Below are 18,683 nucleotides of genomic sequence, written 5' to 3'. Positions count from 1 at the left end.
CGAAGATGCCCGTCTCCGTTTGATCCATTGCTTTTTCAGTCTCCGCGTCATGCTCCCCATCATCCAGGCACATCATCGGATCAAGACTCAATCGAATACCGAGATTATCGGATGCAAATCATCGTATATGATCATCATGCATAGACGTATGATATGAATATCAACAACAAATACTACTCCTGTTCATCTTCATCAGGAACCTCTATGTTAGGTCTTCCAACTGGCACTGGTCCTGGTCCCGATGCTTCCCTTTTATCGGGAAGAGAGTCTATTCCCTCTCGTTCTGCTTGCCAACTACTTTGTAATCTCGTTAATTCACCTACCAATCCCCAAATAGTCTCATCGACTTTCCTCAAGACCTGGATCCTCTCTTCCAAATTACCCACGGCAGCATCGTTATTGATATTATCGAAACTGTGATACTGTTGATGTTGATTGCCGAGTAAATCGGAAGAAGAAGGTATCAATCTCGGATGAACGGTAGGTAAAGTTTCCCAATCATCCAAATTGATATTTTCATTCTGGCTTCCAACTTGAGCTTCAGCTGGTACTTGCTTGTCTTTACCTTTACCTTTCTCCTTCCCTGTCGATGCAGAATGGAATGTCGAGCCCCCAAACCTTTTCAAGGCAGCTTCAGCAGCTTTTCTTCTCACCGCTACTTCATCCACTTCCACAACTTCCTCAACCTCTTCATCATCATTTTCTCTTTCTACTTGCGGTATAGGTCTAGCTGTACCTGTAGGAGAGAAGACAACGGGAGGATTCGAAGAGAACGGAGTGACGCTGCCTGACATCTGTGGTGTAGCAGGCACAGAAAGGTGGGATTCTCTTCTCGATATGGTCGGCGGTGGATTTTGGTCTGCGGGCTGAGTAACTCTGCTTGATGATGATTGTGGAAGGGGAGGATTGAAGGGAGAGCTAGGTCCAGCTTTGGGAGAAGACTGTTGGAATCTTGGTGCAGCACCCAGAGGAACCGGGAAGAAGCGACCAGGAATGATCGGACCGCCCCATATACCCCTTTGTAGTCTCTCGTCTATACTATCCTCTCTTCGCGCTGTATTCTCCTGACTGCCAGCTTGTGGTAGGCCAGTGGGCTGTGGTACTGGGTTATCCCATCCCATTCTGGGTAATTGAAAGTACTCGTTGTACGCTTGTTGTATGTTATTCCTATCTTGCTGCTGAGGCTGCTGAGGTACAGCTCCAGGCTGAGCGGGTGGCGGATTACCTCCAGCAGCATTCCGCTGAGCTGCCGCTCGACCAGGTGCAGATGCAGGGGTATGCAGAACATCTCTTCGACTACAGACAAAGATCATAAGTGTATGTCAGCTACTGCACTGCTTGGTGAAGCCAACATATGTAGCTCACCAGGTAGGACAGCTTTGTTGCCTTTCCAACCAACTTCTCAGACAATGGAAATGGAATATATGTCCACAAGCCAATTTTTTGGGCGTCTCATTGGGTCCTCCACCCTCCCCACTACCAGTGTTTCCTTCTCTTTCAGCTACTGCTCGAGGGATCATTTCCTCCCTGCATATTATGCATGTCCTATCTCCACCTCTTTCCATTTCTTCTTCAGTCGCATCGGGATATAAGGCATCCATATCCCTCGTAGCTCGTCGGTATCTGATCAGATCACCACATCGAGAGATGAACGATCGTAATGTCATATAAACGTCTCGAAGGATATGAAGTGGAAGGCCGTAGTGAAGAAGAATAACAAGGAAGAATGAGAGGTATGTGAGGAGTTTCATGAAGTCTGAAGTGTCCTGTCAGCACATTCACAGATAGCGGACAGAAAAATAGCACAAGATCACTTACCAACAGTCAAATCAACGTAGAACAACCACATTGACTTCTCTTCCCAAGGAGGGGCGTCTGCTCTGCCTCTTGCTCTTCTCAGATCAACCAGTCCAACAGCATATCTCGCAGCGGTACCCAAAATTGAAGCATTCAGAATGGTGAATTCAGACGCGAATAGTACCATTGCTGAGACACCTTCCGATAGTATAGCGTCTATCGAATACGATACCAACGCGAAATCAAATATCGCTAATAAGAGGATAATGGAGGTGATTCGGACGTGAAATAACGTTGGTGGACCTGGAGGTGGTATTTGGTCCATCTGCAACAAAAACACGAAACAGCATAAGACATCAGTATTTGCTATGCTGGTCATAGCGTAGAACAGAAAGAAACTCACATAATCTACCCTGTCTGCTGTTATCCAATGAAAGCATTTTAGGAACAGCAGTAGACAATACATAAAAGCGAAAGGTGCTGAGAAGTCGTCTCTGCGATGATCAACATTCATTAGCGATTCCGTGCTTCCAGACAACGGCATGAAGTATGGGCCAAGCAGCGATCATGATGAGGTTATGAACGTACCTGAAAATGGTCAAAGCCAACAATGACTCCGTCAAGAATATCCATAATCTCTCGAATAAGTGCTATCATGATGATAATATCAGCTTGTACTATTATTCATCAAAATAATCGATCGAAAGCTGATACGGATGTTCTATCATGCGATGACGACTCACCTCATATTCTATAGCCCTCAATTGACCAAAGAAGATCTTCTTTAATCCTATCCCGAATAAGATGGTATTAAACAATGCGAAGTTGGCTAGAACCTAGTTTGGAATTTGAACGTAGTGGTTGTCAGATATCCCTGCTGGTCATTGGTGCACATTTGTCCAATTTGGCCTTACAGTGACCCTTCAACGGTCATCCCAGGGCTTCCAGCAGACATCCTCCTTCTCATTATAAGCTATCCTGACACTCACCATCAAAGCCCCGCTACTTCTCCCCAAAGCGACCGCAGCAGCATAGAAATTCGGCCTGGTATTCAATGCGGAATACACCACTCCGCTCGCAAGCAGCGTGGACGAGAAGCCGTATATAGCCAAACGAGGAACCATCTTGATGATGTTCGGTCGAGAAGGACAGAGAAGCGTTCTTAGGTGAATTGACGCGGGAGTGCTCTTCTTTTCGAGCTTCTGTGTGCCCTCCTCCTATATCCTCATTTCACGAGTTTGCTTGTGTCCTTGTGGTTGATCACTATCGTTTTGATGTATATCGATGAGCTTGGTGCGAGGATGAGAGAGAAAGGAAGCTGTCACCTCAACTCACTCGAAATGTAATTGTCATGTCATCATCAAACGCTGTGACGTGTCTGTCCGTCTGTCTGTCTCTCTGTCGGTGATCACCGCTCATACACTCGAGTGGCAAATACACACAGTAACTTATACGAGTAAGACACTAAAACTATACATGACAAGAGCCTCTGGCTATACCTAGACCTATACCGCTAAACAGTAGTAGAATAAGAGGTCCATAGCTATTATAACGAGAATCATATTATATCGTGTAGACGAAGAGAATATTGTCCAGTATGCTTTTGTTTTTTTACTTCATTCCCAAGTCAAAGTCCACCCTTGGTTTAAATCACCTCCCACATCGCTAACCTTGGCCCTGCCTACTTGATCGTCATACTCAATTTGACTACCATCTACATCTTGTCCATTTAAGCTGAATTTGGAAGGTTTGTTCCATACCCCAACGATGGTGATGGTATTCACCTGTCCATCAATATGATAATTCCCTTGAGGGGTCGAACATAGTTTCCCATCAGAAGCGACGAACGAAAGACACGTTAATTCGTTGACTATACAAGAATCAGTGTATAAGCTTGTTTCTCACTACGGTGTCAGAGATCATCAAGCTTACCTGGATAACTATCTCCATCATCTACTTTTGCGTCCCCCTCCGCATAACCTTTTCCATCAAGAGCCACTAAAACACCATATCCTCCATCCCTAGTTTCCTTGACGGTATATTCCGGTTGATCATACACTAATAGCACACTACCACTTCTCACATGTACACCGATCTCACCAAGGGGTAAGGAGATACTGATATTGTCAGAGTTGGAATTATCAACTTTAGAATGGGTCCACCAATCTACCCAGAATACTCCATTGTCATTAGGGAAAACACCATAGACGGTTGATTCGTTTGGTTGAAGTACCGGTGTGACCAATATGGAAGGTCCGATGAGGAACTGAGAATCAATTGAAAGATATGAAGGGTTTTGGAATTCATGGAATAGTGGCACGATAGGTGGTCTATCATCAATATCTAGATCAGCTATCTGCTACATCCATGGGCACATAACACAGTATACATCGAAGATAGACTTACGTTCCGCCTTCAGACGCTTTAGCGAACAAAGTCTGCCAGTATGGCAAGAGGGAATATCGAGCGTTGATAGCTTTGATACTAGCATCTCGTACCGAATCCCAAACATATGGTTCTTGAGACAAAGCGAGTCTAGAAACGTGAAGAACATATCAGCTAGAGCAGTAATGTGAAGTGGTCGCCTTTCAGCTATTATTACTCACTTCGTATTGTGGTTCTGAGTATGATAAATATGGTCAGCTGAATTCTGGTCCTCAATCAAAGCTCAACTCACCCTGTAGAACGGGAAGAATGCGCTCAATTGCATCCATCGATTACAAAGTTCCTCGTCGGTATTACCATTCTACAGTCATCGTCAGCTATCTTCGTCCTTATTTGCATACACAGATCACTTCAACTGACAAAACCACAGCTATCAGGTCAATTATCGTCAGCTGGATCCTGGATCGGAGCGAAGCAGAGAAAAATATAGCTCACGTATCAGGTCCGACCATTGGCTAAGATAGCACACAACCATGTTAGCTAATCGAACTATTGATCAATATATCTGAGAAAGAGATTGAATAACCCACAATACCAAACAAGTTGAACTGTAAAACTCCTTGGATGGCTCTCTTCATGTATGCGCTGAATCGTGCGAAGCAGAGTCTTTGTCAGTCTTGTGCGAAATTGACTGGAGAGCTCGCTTACAAAGTAGAATAATTGTCCCCAAGCCAATGAGCAGTCTTTCGACCCTGCGATGAAAGTATCATTGTAAGTCACAGGTTCAAAAGCTGAGTTCAAAATCATGTAGCTCACTATACCAGCAAAGGTTGATCTGGCCACCATGAAAGGTCTTTTCCCAGGCTTAAGCTCCAGCAGAGTATCGTGCATAGCCAACTCCTCCATCGTTCCCCATAAGCTGCATTCAATATCTATCAGTTTCGATTTCGTTCGAGCTGGGTACGACTGGCGATCCATAGAGTACAAGAAAACCCAACTCACTTGTGGACATTATACTCTTGTAAACCCCTATAATGCGTCGCATTTGGACTAACAGTCTTAGCAGATAATCTACCAGCCTGATTTCGGATAGGATAAGGAGGTTCGTCGACATAAGGTATGTCAGGAATGTAATCTGGCAAATCCGGTGTGCTCGGTCCAGAGCCTCCGTTTCTCTTTGCTTGTTGGATCTCAGCGGTGTATGATCGACGAAGCGCGGTGTTCTTAGGTGCGGTGCCATTTTGTCCATAAGTCAAAGTACCATTTACAGTCTGCATATCACGAGCATCAGCTGAAGTTTCGATAAGCTGTACTGAGCTGATAAGCAAAGGTGCTCACTATGTTGCCACTATATCCGGATATATTCGGCCAGTAACCTTCTGGGAAATCTACGGGAGGAGCTTGCGGTGTGTAATTGGCTATTCCAAGATATCAGCTGCGAATATTGTAGTAGATGCTGGTTTGGCCGCAGCTCACGAGGTACAACTGTAGTATTCTCGATCGGAATGGTAGAATTGGTTGCAGAGCCATCAACGAATGACGAAGGTTCATTCATCTATTTCGAGATATCAGCTTCAGTGATCATTTGTTCGCTGTAGAACGGTTATGAACGTACATCGAGCCAGATACCTGATCATCAGAAGAGAGCTATCAGCGTTGCAATCATGGGCAGACAGCGAAGCTCACCGTCAAAGTCCACTACTTGACTGAGGTTGTAAAACGCCTCAGTCCAAACCTGCTGCATCTTAGGGTTGAACCAATCTGCCATAATCCATCAGCTTCTGCAGCGATCGTTGAGTCAAGAACGGTCATTCAATGAGCTGAAAACACTAACCAGGGAAGACGGTGAATCCTGATAAAAGCATAAGTATCAGTTGTGAACGATGAATCCCAAATATATATGTCAACTCACCTGGCCAAACTGCTCCTACGTATTCTGTACCATCGGGGTTCTTCATCCAGACATCAAGCTCGTGACCACGAGAATAAACGTCGAACTGATTAATAGATCAACCTGTAAGATTGAGACCAGGAAATGTGAATCGTGTATCGTCCTTTACTCACTACATCAGAATCATTGTAAAGGTAGCCTACCCAGTAGATACATCAGCTTCCCAATATTGTTAGAATGACGGAGCCAAATATTGTTCAGCTGACTTACCGATGGCAGCATCAATGATTGGGATCTGAATAAAAAGTGAGCTATCGATCCTAGAGCCAGAAAGACATGTAGCTCACGTAATGCTGGTTCATAGAATGCAATTCATCCACAAAAGCTTTATACTCGTCCGGAGCGTAGTTTTGGTCAAATTGGAACTCTCTATATGCTCTCATCCCTGCGAGATATCCGATATCAGCGGCTGTGTGAGCTAGGATCTATCGCTTCACTTAGTATCTAGTGATACTCACAGTCGATATCATTCCATTGTCTGTCCGAGGGAAAGTTCATCAGCTGTTTGACCAGTCCGTGGAACAATTTATGAGAGGGGCTGACTCACACTTCCAATGGAATGCCAGCTTCCCTCATCCTCGTAACTGTGGTCCTCGTATCATTGACCGAGGTATATCCCCATCGACAAAGATGGAATCCGAATGACCATTCTGGCATGACTTGAGGAGGACCTACGGCTTGTGCGTATTGAGAGGCTACGTCGTTGGGTGATGGTCCGGAGAAGAAATCTAAGGGGTGAATGGTGAACGGTTAGTTGACAAAGAAGTAGGATATAGAGGACAGACATGCGCGAAGACGAATATACTGACAGAAATCGAAAGTTCCCCCAATTGCCCTGTACTCGATCACACCGTCTCTTAGGATCACGTCCATCCCGTTCGAACTACGATACATGATGTTTTCAGCTCGCATCTTGGGCGTTTTGCCAATCCGCAATAGTTGGGCAGAACTTACTTGAGCAGAAAGACACCATGAGACATCAATTTCTTACGTTCTTCGTCCCATCTTACTTCCATATACATCGGATGAACACCGTCTAAACACAATATTAGCTGTTAACCATGGATTTAAGGATCCTCAAGTAAGCAAGCTCACACATGTTCTCATCCACTGGATCACCAACATCCCTAGTCCAGAAAGTCTGAACCGTAGCAGATTCGTTTCTCCTATACCCCGTTCCAGCCTTCACCCATGATCTCACGTCAGCTCAACCGTACAGATAATAATCATTGGGAAACGTACTATGACTTCACCTAGACCATATATATTCGCACCATCAGGTAAGGCCGAAGACAGTTGTAGATATTGATCTTCAAACACCAATGGATGAGAAGGTAAGACAGTATAATTACTATAAGCACCTTCGATCTGAATCGATTCAGTGTATGTCGGGATATTCTTCGATCTCGTATCGAACAGAATCGCATTATCTTCTTTACGGGTTATCCAGAATTCAAACGGATCATCATTATACTCAAATTTCAAATCGCTCTTATCTTCCGAAGTGGTACCATCAGGACGAGGTAAAACGTATCGAGGGACTTGATATTGATGAATGTCATTATCGTATATGTGGACATGTAATCTAGATGATGTTTCGTATTCTACCGAAACGGTAAGGTAGGAGATGTCATTTCCGTAAGCTGAACATTTATTGGTGAGTGTGAGATAGATCAAAAGACCACCTGAGGACGATGGAGTGGTGTTATCGACGTTGTAGCCTGTGGTCGGTTTCCATTAGTTACATACGGATCAAGTGAATAAGGCCAAGCTGGGACGGTCGAGGAAACTCACCAGTACATTGAGTTACATCACCTGAGAATTCGGCTTGCTGACTTAGTACTGGTGTATTGCTAGACACATTTTGACCAGCATCTCTAGCATGTAGAACGTATTCGGATACTGGTAACGCAAGAGATACCAGAGGAGTAGTCAAGCTGAAGACTAAGGTGGTCAGTCTCATCTTTGAACAACGACGACTAACAGTAAGTGGTAGGTGTTATTCGGTGAAGATGGAAGGAAGAGTACATGATAGATCAGATAATACATATATAATACATATATCTTCCAGCTGATAACCCCCCACGGGATCCCTATTTTCCCCAAGATAAACAAAGGTCGGAGATGACATGCCCATCCAAACATGTCTGATCGATACTCAATCAGTATGATGGGAGAATGACGATCCCTCCTTCTGTTAGTCTGATTTCGAACAAGCCTTGAGCAGGCGTCACGAGGTGCGATTGACGCCTCCGAAGTCGGACTTAGACTATATGAGAGCTAGTCGAACCCGTAAGCACGCGGGTCGAGTGAAGCATTTGCCGGCGGGGACGGCGTACGCATGATTCCTCCAGATGAATGACGGTATTTATAGACGAGTTAGCTTGGCGTGCAGAGGAGGAGGACGTATGTAGATGGCTTTTAGCGTGTGTTCCTCAGCTGTGGTCATGTGTTTCATGGATATCCAGGTGGTCAACCTCCACCGGCCGGTGAACATGGTCGGGGTTGCGGTGATATCGTCACTGTGGCACTTACCTGCCGAAGTGGTTCGCAAATGACCTCCACTTGCCACGAGCAGATTTGTTTGAGCTTTTATTTTTTTGGATCACTTGAATATTGGTGTGAGGAAAGTGTCACTCACACAGTTATTGATACGCAAACCGCCTGTATCCGTACTGATACTCAAGCCGTATCCGCATCCGGAGCAAAGTGTATCACAATGGCCAAAACATCAAAAGCATTCAAGAAGTTCGCTTCGTCCGGTAAATTAAAAGATCAAATTGCCAACCGACGATCAAAGCAACAATCCAAGAGGAAGCAAGATGACAGGAAAGCTCAGAGGCAGAAACAGCGTGGAAATGCCAATGAATCCGACTTGGAAGGCGAAGGAGAGGATGATGAAGATGATGAAAGGGAAGCTAGGAAAGTTGGAGATGCAGGTGTAGGAGGTAAAGCTGGAGGAGTAGCCAAGACGGTAGATGAGTTGTTCGGTAAAGGTGGATTAGACATCGAAGCAGGGGATGAATCCGAATTAGAAGAATTAAACGCGGAAGATGAAGATGAAGATGAAGACTCGGAAGGAGAAGACGGCGAGGAGGATTTGTTGGATGAACAAGCGATGAAAAAAGCTATGAAGGATTTACAAAAGAATGATCCCGAGTTCTTCAAGTATTTGAAGGAAAATGATGAAGAGTTGTTGGACTTCGGTAAATCAAAGGGTAAAGCTAAGCAGGATGATGAAGATGAGGAGATGGAAAGTGATGATGAAGATGTTGAGGATGAGGATATGGAAGAAGAAGAGGAGGAGAGGAAGAAAATCAGTGTGAATGGAAAGATGTTGAGAGGTTGGCAAGAAGGTATGCTGAAGGTAAGTCAACAGCCCCATCACCGATTCACCTTGCTCTAGGCTTGTTAGATACACATCACGCTGACATTGTCTCTATCATGTCAGCAACACTCGATTCGATCCTTACGAAAGACATTGTTGGCCTTCCGTGCGGCAGCTCATATGAACGAAGACGATGGCGACCAAGGTAGCGGTCTGGATACCAAGTATTCGATCGATAGTGCTCAAGGTGAGTCCAGCTGGAATACGAGAAAGGATAAGATCTCAGTCGAACTGATTCTTACATATCTGCTAGTCTTCAACAAACTTGTCGTGACTGCTCTCAAATACACACCTGTGGTTGTTGCTCATCATTTCCCCTACAAGACTTTGGCGAATGGTCGGATGTGAGTCAAACCATACTTTTGCCGTGCAGCTCTCCATTCCGCTAATCAACATTTCATGTCTTTAGTAAGCTTCAACAACCCAAAACACCTAATCAATCTCTCAACCGACTTATCCTATCCCACTTCTCAACCCTCTTACACCTTATCAAATCCCTTCCCACCACTCCTTCATCGCTGTCTTCTGGATCTACCGATGAAGATGCAGGCTCCTTGCTGCTCGTAGCTATAAATGAGTCTACAAAACTGTTACCTTGGATCATGGGCGCCAGAAAACATCTGAGAGCTTACTTGAAGGTTTTGTTAGAACTTTGGGGTTCAGCCAGCGATCAAGTCAGAATCGCAGCTTTCTTGGCTGTCAGGAAATTGTTCGTGATTGGTGATGATGCTGTAAAAGATTTGTGTTTGAGGGTAAGTTAAGGTCTCGAGATCACTCTGTTTGCACAATTCACTAACATTGGACTTGGATTGTCAATACAGAACATCTATCGATCCCTCTTACCTCCTCTCCGAAACACCACTCCTCACACCCTACCATCCCTCAACCTGATGAAAAATACTGCATCAGAGTTATACCAACTATCACCCTCGTTATCATACCAGCATGCATTCGGCTTCATCCGTATGCTCGCCGTCCACTTGCGGAACGTCATTCGATCAAGTACGTCAGGTGGGTCAGGTGGGAACCAAGAAGCGTTCAAGAACGTATACAATTGGCAATTCGTGCATTGTATCGATTTCTGGAGTCAGGTTTTGGCTGGTTCAGCAAGTATACAGACTCAAAAGGATAATAGCGGATTAGAAAGTCCTTTGAAACCTTTGATCTTCCCTCTCACTCAGATCAGTCTGGGTGTTATCCGGTAAGTGATATTTGTCATAGGCATAAATACAATTCGACACCTTTACCCAGACTGATGTTTTTTGGTGCGATCTTATTAGACTTCTTCCATCGTCACGTTACTTCCCTTTACGATTCCACATTCTCCAATCCCTCATGCGAATCATCCAAAAGACAGGGGTCTACATACCCCTGGCCCCCTTCTTATTGGAAATCCTCGATTCGTCCGAATTCAAGAGAAGTAATCCAAAGAAAGTAACTCTCAAACCATTAGATTTTGAATACATCATCAGAGCTCCCGCCGCTTATCCCAAAACTAGAATATTCCAAGAAGGTTTAGGAGAAGAATTAGTCTTCTTATTAGGAGAATATCATTCGTTGATTTCACTTAATATTGCTTTCCCCGAAATTGTCCTACCTGTTTTAATCACCCTCAAGCGACATATCAAGAAATCTCAAGCTGGTTCACCCAAAGTTGTATCTCAACTTAAGACTTTGATCGATAAGCTTGAATCTACCAAGACGTGGATCGAACAGAAAAGACGAAATGTATCGTTCGCACCTAGAGATCGAGCTGAGATAGATAGGTTCCTTGAGAATGAAGTCGTTGAGAGTTCGCCGATAGGTAATTGGATAAGACTCCAGAAGAAGATAAGGGAAAAGAGGAGAGCGGAGATTGAGAAATCTTTTAGGGAGAGACAAGGTGCAGGAGACGATGATGATAGCGAGTAATTGTAGTAGGCCTTCGTAGGGTGAGAAGCAGGGGGATTTCCATCGAGTCAAGATCATTGTTGATAGATTAGGTATATATGTTCATTCTCTTCATGCATGTTATAAATTTGATTGCTGAATCTGATCTATGCGAGATACCCACGAAGAAAGGACCAAGGATAAAGTATACAACGTATCCATGTGCTGATACGATTTAAGGACGAAGGCGCTCGATCTGATTTAGCGCCGACTGATACAGTCTTTGGATCAGGCTTAAATTCAGCACTCTGATGACCTCCACTTGAAAGATCCACCCAACATCTGGGCATGGGGCTTTGGCGCCCACTGATCGATCTATTCGAGTACCCATCGTACATACATATAATACCTCGAAGCGACCCTACGACAGTATCTGTACGTGATCATCACCTCAACGACCGAAATATCGATACAGCAATGGTATTCACTGTATCAGGTGAGTTTCGTTTCAACCGATTAACCGATCAACCGATCTGAGGTCAAATAGTATGGCTAAGTCAGAATGGAATGGAAGATGCCGATTGGTGGCGACAAGCTATCGTCTATCAAATCTATCCTCGATCATTTGCCGATCTGAATGGAGATGGGATAGGTGATTTGCAAGGTATCACATCCCGTGTCCCATACTTGAAAGAGCTGGGTGTGGACGCAGTTTGGTTGAGTCCTTTTTACCCTTCGGCATTGAAAGATGGTGGTTGTGAGTGATCTACCATCTCCCTTACAAGTATCTTACATATTAGATGGATAATAGAAACGTACTTATGGTTCTTCTCTATCGTGATTGATGGTACGGTGATATCTAGATGACGTAGCGGATTATCGAAATGTCGATCCCAAGATTGGTACCCTAAAAGAATTCGATGAGATGAGTCGTGCATTGAAACAAGCTGGTATAAGGGTTATAGTGGATATCGTACCTAATCATTCGAGTGATGATCATCAGTGGTTCAAGGATGCTCTGAAAGCTGGTAAAGGTTCTACTGAAAGGGATAGATATATCTTTAGGGATGGTGAGTCACTCTCTTTGTAGTATACAATAATCAGCAGTGACTTTCACTAACCTTACTGATAATAATTGATAATTCGGTATACAGGTCTGGGCGCAGATGAATCTGAACCTCCAACAGACTGGCAATCCATATTCGGTGGACCATCCTGGACCCCCTCCGGAACGGGAGACGGTCAATGGTATTTCCACTGGTACGATTCCTCCCAACCCGATTTCAACTGGGAAAACGCCGATGTCCGAGAGGATTTCCTCGCAACACTCAAATTCTGGGGTGATAGGGGCGTATCGGGATTCCGTATAGACGTAGCACACGGTCTGGCAAAAGATATGTCCGAACCACTACTAAACTGGAACGAGCTGAAGAAATTGACAGAGAGGAAATTGCAGAATGGGAATGGGAGTTTGAAACATCCTTTATTAGATAGAGAGGAAGTGCATGAGATATATAAAGATTGGAGAAAGTTGTTTGATACCTATGATCCACCTTTAATGTGAGTTGCTTTCATCTATACTATCGAACTCAATTATTTCTACATACATGACACATAAAGGCATGGATACTAACGGAAAACATTTTTGTTCGTATGTACTGTAGGGCCGTAGCAGAAGCTTGGGTAGCACCCGATCAAAAGGGTTTATACGCCTCTTCAGATGGGTTAGGACAAGCCTTTTCATTCGATATGTTACTTTGTAACTTCAACATTCAAGAGTATCGGGAATGTATCGATCGATCGATAGCGGAAGCCAAGAGGCATAAATCAAGTACCACTTGGGTATTGTCAAATCATGATGTGAGTACTGTACCGATCACAATCTTGGCCCACTCAAGCCAAGGGTTCAATGAATGTCGATTACTTACAGAATACTTGTGATAGGTTATTCGACACGCCACTCGATTCGGTTTACCTGATGTACCCAACTCGAACCTCAGAGTAGCCAAGAATGCCCTTAACCCTTTCTTAGCCGATAGTTTCAAGAGTACCAAGCTCGACATCGAAAGCGGTCTGAGAAGGGCTAGAGCAGCTATATTAATGATTCTCGCTTTACCCGGGTCAACCTATATATATCAGTCAGTTCAACATGCTATCTCTTCATTTAGGTAACACACAAGTATACGAGCTAACAGATTGATTTTTTTTCTATATTGTCAATGTCGTAGAGGTGAAGAATTAGGGTTACAAGAAGTGGTAGATATCGAACCTTCACAACGACAAGATCCAGCATTTCATCGTACGAAAGGTGAGGAAATAGGCAGAGATGGATGTAGAGTACCTCTCCCTTGGTCATCATCTTCTCCAAACTTCGGTTTTGGTTCAGACAAACCAGCTCATCTACCTCAACCACCTTGGATGAAAGATTATGCTGTAGATATACAATCAACCGATCCGGAAAGTACATTGAACCTCTACAAGGATGCTTTAAAGTTGAGGAAGCAACTTCTAGGTCCTGAAGATGAATTTGAATGGGTCGAGAATCGTGATGAACAAGTACTTCATTTTAGGAGATCAGAAGGATGGGAGGTGGTTGTGAATGTCGGAAAAGATGAGGTGGCATTACCTACGGGGGAGGTGCTGCTAAGTTCGAACGGCAAGTTGGAAGAGGGTTCGAAGGGGAAGATACCGGGAGAAACGACAGTGTGGCTGAAGAATGTTTAACTCAGTGAGAGTGGGTGATGTGTAGATTGATCTCAGTAGAATTGAGAAGAATAAAATATTCTGTAGATGTAGATCTATTGATATACAAAATCTTAAATTTATGTGTATTGACTTGGATCATTGAAAGGCATCATCTTAATTACGATACTTCAGCAAAACACCTGGAAAGCAAAAGATGCGGTATGAGTAATGTAATAGCAATATGGTTTGCATACATCATCTACCAATATAATACTACTTTGAAAGAACTGAATTAACAATCTTTCTCGAACGAATGACAATCATCGTTCCCATGCTTACCTACATGATAATCCTCATTACCCTCACCTTCAAGCCCTCCCTGTCCAGGACCGTCGGTGGATGTCTGCGTAGGGAAATAATAATCTGATCCGAAAGACGCAGCCACCGCACAACCCAATATGACACTCACGCAAATCGCACTGGTCCATCCGAATGTACGATTGTCGTTGTATGTTGGATATCTCTCGTTGGAGAGGTATGAGGGTTGTGTGAATCGGACATAAGGAATCAGGGGTCTGTACGTGGATGTGGAAGTGATTTCGTCTTCTGAGGCAGTACCCGTAATTGTATTCTGATCCACGCCAGCTTCAACGTTCTGGGCTGTATCTGTGCTTGATGAGTCAGTGTTGGTGTAAGCACCTTCCTGATTAGTGAAAGGTTGTGTATCCGTAAGTGTCAAACCTTGCATGATACCTATATTACTCTCTTCATCTTCTCTAGACGAATCATGAACTGTCAATGAGCTTGAAGGAGAATTAGAGGGCAATCCCTCGTTCGGACCTACGTGTCTGTAATTGGATCCAGGTAAGTGGATTGTGTCAGGTGTGATAACTTGACTGGAAGTATGAGTATTATTGTATCCAGTTGAATGGAGACCCTCAAGAGGGATTGAGATGATCGTATCTCCATTTCCAGCAACATGATCAAAGTCTTCAATTGCTATGTTAGATGAGGATAGAGGCATGGTAACGTAGAGTGATGTTTCATAGGCAAGAATGGTTTTCTCGCAGTTCACTGTATTACGAGGACGAGGGACTCGTCAGAATACACAAGTAATCCCTCAGCTGAATTGTACTATATAACAACCAAGATTGGATCGAGTGCTAGAGTGTTTGAGGATCTGAGGGGTATTCTTGAGAGTTAGACCATCGATCAATGTAATTTACTGCCCTATATATAAGTATCTACGAATATCCGGTCTGGGGGAGTGAAGTGTTTCTTATTCTAGCTGAGTTTGAATGATCCGACAGTACTCTTGAGGACTTTATGGTATACCCAATCATCTGAGAAAGGAGGCGAAGATGACTCCCGAGAAGATCGTTTCAGATTGTCAGTCAACAAATCCGGAGAGCAAAGTATGTAAGTACAGATTAAGATGTGAAGGCCAGATAGCTATGTATATGTGCATGTACACTACGGCGCATGTCTAACAATGGCTATGATACAGTATAAGATACGATATGATTGCTAGAACAGCCTACAACAGATGACCAAAATGAAGATCAAGACAGAGACAAGAGACAGAGTTATACAAATACAGATGTGCTACCCTCCTACCCTTCTAGAAACAATCACATAGCGATTATCCGTTACCTCTCGTAAGACAGACACCCACTCAACAGGATGCAGTCGATTTCTCTTCAACCAAGTCCAGTACCGACAATTCTTAATTTCCCCTTTTATGCGGTGATCCAAACAATATTCCATGACGTGTCACTTTCGTTGTGAGCCAAAAGCCCCTTACAGTCTCAATTTATTCATCAACCCTTTAACTCCCTCTACTACATTTTCCACCGAACTCTTCCTCGATGCTTCAGGTCTTGTCTCTTTTTGTTCGACACTCAATCCTTCAGTCTTCTGTAGATTTATGGATGGATTACCATAATCCCTCTTTTCGATTTTATTGCCAGTATTCGCACTTTCATCTTCTTCCACGCCAGCATCGTTCATCTTGACAATCTTGATATGTTGAGCATCATCCCTGGCGCTATTGGGAGTTTGCACCTCATGATGCGTCTCCTCATCAGCCGTAAAGTAATCGTGCGAATCAGACATCGGTTCTTCCTCCGTCATTGACAGTGGCGTGACTACGGTGGGCACCAGGGTGGTAGGTGATGCTGAGAGATTCTGCTGTTCTGTCGAAGTGGAATTAGTGGTGGAAGTGGATGAAGAGGTTGCGAGGGAGTTTGAACGCGAGCCTGCTCGGAGACGGTTGGTAGCTTGAACGGCCTGTCACCCAATATTAGAAACCAGCCTGCAGCTCACAATATGGGAATATCTGGCAGATTTGGCAAGTAGGGAAGTTGTGAGAATGAAGGAGGAATACAATTGCCCACCCTTATTGCCTTCTTCCATTTCATCTTAGCATTCAGAGCTGGTATGACCGCATCTGTAAGATCATTCTCGGCTGCTGCTCCTTCCGTCATCCACTATGCGTGAGGGATGTATCAGCTCTATTCAAGCTAAAGGCAGCAGTTGGATATGTGGGTATACCTACAGGATGTTTCAACGCCTCAGTAGCTGATATCCTCTTTTTGGGATCTACAACCAATAAAGCCTTGATGAAGTCTTTGGCTATCGAACCGTAAACAGACCACGTTAGCAATTCTTTCGTTGTTTCTATGGTCTATACAACTCACCAGTAGGCGTGACTTTCTTCCAATACCTCTCGTGGAACACTACCCGGCCTTTTGTCATCTCCCGAAGTAAAGCGTTTTTGTCCGTCTCTCTGAAAGGTGAATATCCACATAGTATAGTATACGCGATGACCCTACAGAAAATCAAGATATCAGCTTATAATTGCAAAGATTATCCCTGTTACAGATCCCTCTATTCCCAACGATTTCCCTACCAATATCAACCCCAGTGAATCGTACCTCTCTCCAATATGTCATCATATCCCTCATCTCATCCTCGAAACCTTCTGAAGATATCATTCTGAATACTCACCCTATACTCCAACAATCGCATTTCGTCCCATGTCCACTCCCCGTCAACACCTCCGGCGCAGCATATCCAAAACTCCCCGCAGCATCTTGCAACATCTCTTCAGGATCTTCTAGGTGTTTGGCAATACCGAAATCCGCAATGACGATCTGAGAGTTTGGGTCTTTCGTCTTGTATAGGATGTTCTCTGGTTTGAGATCACGATGGACGATCTGATGGGAATGGAGATATTGCGCTGCTGAGCATATTTGTCTGATATATCAATGTACCAATATATCGATGAATCATTTAGCACCAAATAATGAGTACCATAAAGAAGAAGATAGTTCCGTTGAGAGATGAAAGTTGACAAAACCCACCTTATACATTCCAATGCGTCTTTCTCTGTGAATTTACCTCGTTCAGATATCCTATCGAACAGCTCTCCTCCAACTGCCAGTTCGAATGTGAGGTAGAATCTGTAGAATGTGTAAACACGGAAATGTCAGCATTCTATGACGGTCAAGTGCAAGTCAGACTTGGTCGTGTGACACACTCTTCGAAGCAGCAAAGAGCCATATGAGTGAGGTGATAACTCACTTATCCCTCGATTCGAAATGGTCCCATACATGTACGATATTAGGATGATCCAACCCTTTCAATACGTTGATTTCGTCCATTACGGCTTGTTCATTATCCTTCACTAGCTTTTTGGATATTATCCTGTCCGAGGTGTTATAATCAGTCAAAAATTCTTATGAAATATACCGAACAGATGACTTTCACCCACTTCAATGCAACTTCCTTCTTCTCACCTTCCCTAGGTGTCCAAGTAGCTCTCACGACCTTTCCGAATCCTCCTCTACCCAGTAGCTCTTCTAGCTGATACTCCTTCTTCTTCCTGAATGACGGAGGTTGAGATAACATGTGATCTCGGATATTGGAGAGATTCATCTTGGCTTGGTTGGTTTGGTATCGTGTGTGGAGCAAGCAGAATGCAGTGGGTAGGAGGAAGTGCAATGTTGTATGTATAGATCAGATATATATGTCGTCTATCTACCTTAATACAGATCAGTATGGTTTGTTGATGCGATGAATGTATATAGAGATGTATGAGAGGAAAGAATTAATTTTGAACAAGGTTGTGTGATGCGATGATGGATTTATTTGTTTACGTTAAAGTTGCGAGTGGGTGATGTAACTTGGAAACCACCGATTTGCGGTGATAAGCGAAGGTTGCGGTTGCGGTTGGGCAGCAACTGCGGTATAGTCTTCTGTTGATTCTGGACTTTGTATTCGAGGGTGCGGCACAGAGGTGTTCGTCTGAAAGCTCTGACTTATGACTGTTTTGCAACACTCAAAGGCACGGATATCGACAAAGGAGAGTGGAGAGAGGAGTGGGAATGCATTGGTCAAATCCATGATAATGATGATCATCGGCATTTTTTAGGTTTTCCCATTTCGACCAGCACTAATGGAGTACGACATGACAGCTTGATGTTCATGATCGAGTTCGAGCTAAGACTCGAACCCATGATCGTGCTAGTCTGTGGGGGATGAGAAGACCCAGACAGCTCTCTGCATGTATATCAGGAGAGCACCACCCAAGATCAGATCTCCAGG

At 44.0% G+C, this 18,683-nt stretch overlaps 6 protein-coding genes across 6 annotated transcripts; 2 read left to right on the top strand and 4 right to left on the bottom strand.

The window, feature by feature from the left end:
- Positions 1–173: 173 nt before the first annotated feature.
- L199_001007 (uncharacterized protein) lies at positions 174–2,921 on the bottom strand (the record flags this gene model as incomplete). The annotated part of the gene is made up of 7 exons (XM_064886764.1): positions 174–1,296; positions 1,366–1,756; positions 1,819–2,122; positions 2,201–2,291; positions 2,386–2,447; positions 2,541–2,633; positions 2,787–2,921. The coding sequence occupies 7 exons, from the start codon at positions 2,919–2,921 to the stop codon at positions 174–176; spliced, it is 2,199 nt and encodes a 732-aa protein (XP_064742836.1).
- A 492-nt stretch (positions 2,922–3,413) lies between these two features.
- Positions 3,414–8,096, bottom strand: L199_001006 (uncharacterized protein; the record flags this gene model as incomplete). Its single annotated transcript, XM_064886763.1, has 27 exons — positions 3,414–3,667; positions 3,730–4,127; positions 4,204–4,332; positions 4,404–4,417; positions 4,475–4,543; positions 4,603–4,612; positions 4,678–4,697; positions 4,773–4,827; positions 4,891–4,934; positions 4,999–5,101; positions 5,185–5,453; positions 5,521–5,600; positions 5,659–5,737; positions 5,798–5,811; positions 5,869–5,943; positions 6,017–6,034; positions 6,095–6,179; positions 6,247–6,272; positions 6,344–6,368; positions 6,421–6,518; positions 6,592–6,611; positions 6,681–6,861; positions 6,943–7,016; positions 7,088–7,169; positions 7,229–7,316; positions 7,376–7,854; positions 7,928–8,096. 27 exons carry the CDS (start codon positions 8,094–8,096, stop codon positions 3,414–3,416), a joined length of 2,958 nt encoding a protein of 985 aa, XP_064742835.1.
- Positions 8,097–8,852: 756 nt separating this feature from the next.
- On the top strand, positions 8,853–11,432 carry L199_001005 (uncharacterized protein; the record flags this gene model as incomplete). Its single annotated transcript, XM_064886762.1, has 6 exons — positions 8,853–9,500; positions 9,585–9,708; positions 9,775–9,865; positions 9,931–10,273; positions 10,343–10,722; positions 10,802–11,432. 6 exons carry the CDS (start codon positions 8,853–8,855, stop codon positions 11,430–11,432), a joined length of 2,217 nt encoding a protein of 738 aa, XP_064742834.1.
- A 525-nt stretch (positions 11,433–11,957) lies between these two features.
- L199_001004 (uncharacterized protein) lies at positions 11,958–14,114 on the top strand (the record flags this gene model as incomplete). Its single annotated transcript, XM_064886761.1, has 6 exons — positions 11,958–12,147; positions 12,254–12,460; positions 12,545–12,950; positions 13,055–13,250; positions 13,335–13,528; positions 13,619–14,114. 6 exons carry the CDS (start codon positions 11,958–11,960, stop codon positions 14,112–14,114), a joined length of 1,689 nt encoding a protein of 562 aa, XP_064742833.1.
- A 253-nt stretch (positions 14,115–14,367) lies between these two features.
- L199_001003 (uncharacterized protein) lies at positions 14,368–15,099 on the bottom strand (the record flags this gene model as incomplete). Its single annotated transcript, XM_064886760.1, has 1 exon — positions 14,368–15,099. The coding sequence occupies one exon, from the start codon at positions 15,097–15,099 to the stop codon at positions 14,368–14,370; it is 732 nt and encodes a 243-aa protein (XP_064742832.1).
- A 776-nt stretch (positions 15,100–15,875) lies between these two features.
- L199_001002 (uncharacterized protein) lies at positions 15,876–18,014 on the bottom strand (the record flags this gene model as incomplete). Its single annotated transcript, XM_064886759.1, has 8 exons — positions 15,876–16,364; positions 16,472–16,564; positions 16,633–16,709; positions 16,775–16,905; positions 17,085–17,333; positions 17,441–17,539; positions 17,661–17,783; positions 17,851–18,014. 8 exons carry the CDS (start codon positions 18,012–18,014, stop codon positions 15,876–15,878), a joined length of 1,425 nt encoding a protein of 474 aa, XP_064742831.1.
- Positions 18,015–18,683: the final 669 nt, after the last annotated feature.

This window comes from Kwoniella botswanensis, chromosome 1 (genome assembly GCF_036426115.1).
Source record: "Kwoniella botswanensis chromosome 1, complete sequence".
NCBI classification, from domain to species: domain Eukaryota; kingdom Fungi; phylum Basidiomycota; class Tremellomycetes; order Tremellales; family Cryptococcaceae; genus Kwoniella; species Kwoniella botswanensis.
Note: the sequence above shows the minus strand (reverse complement) of the source record. Positions and strands in the feature narration are given on the sequence as shown.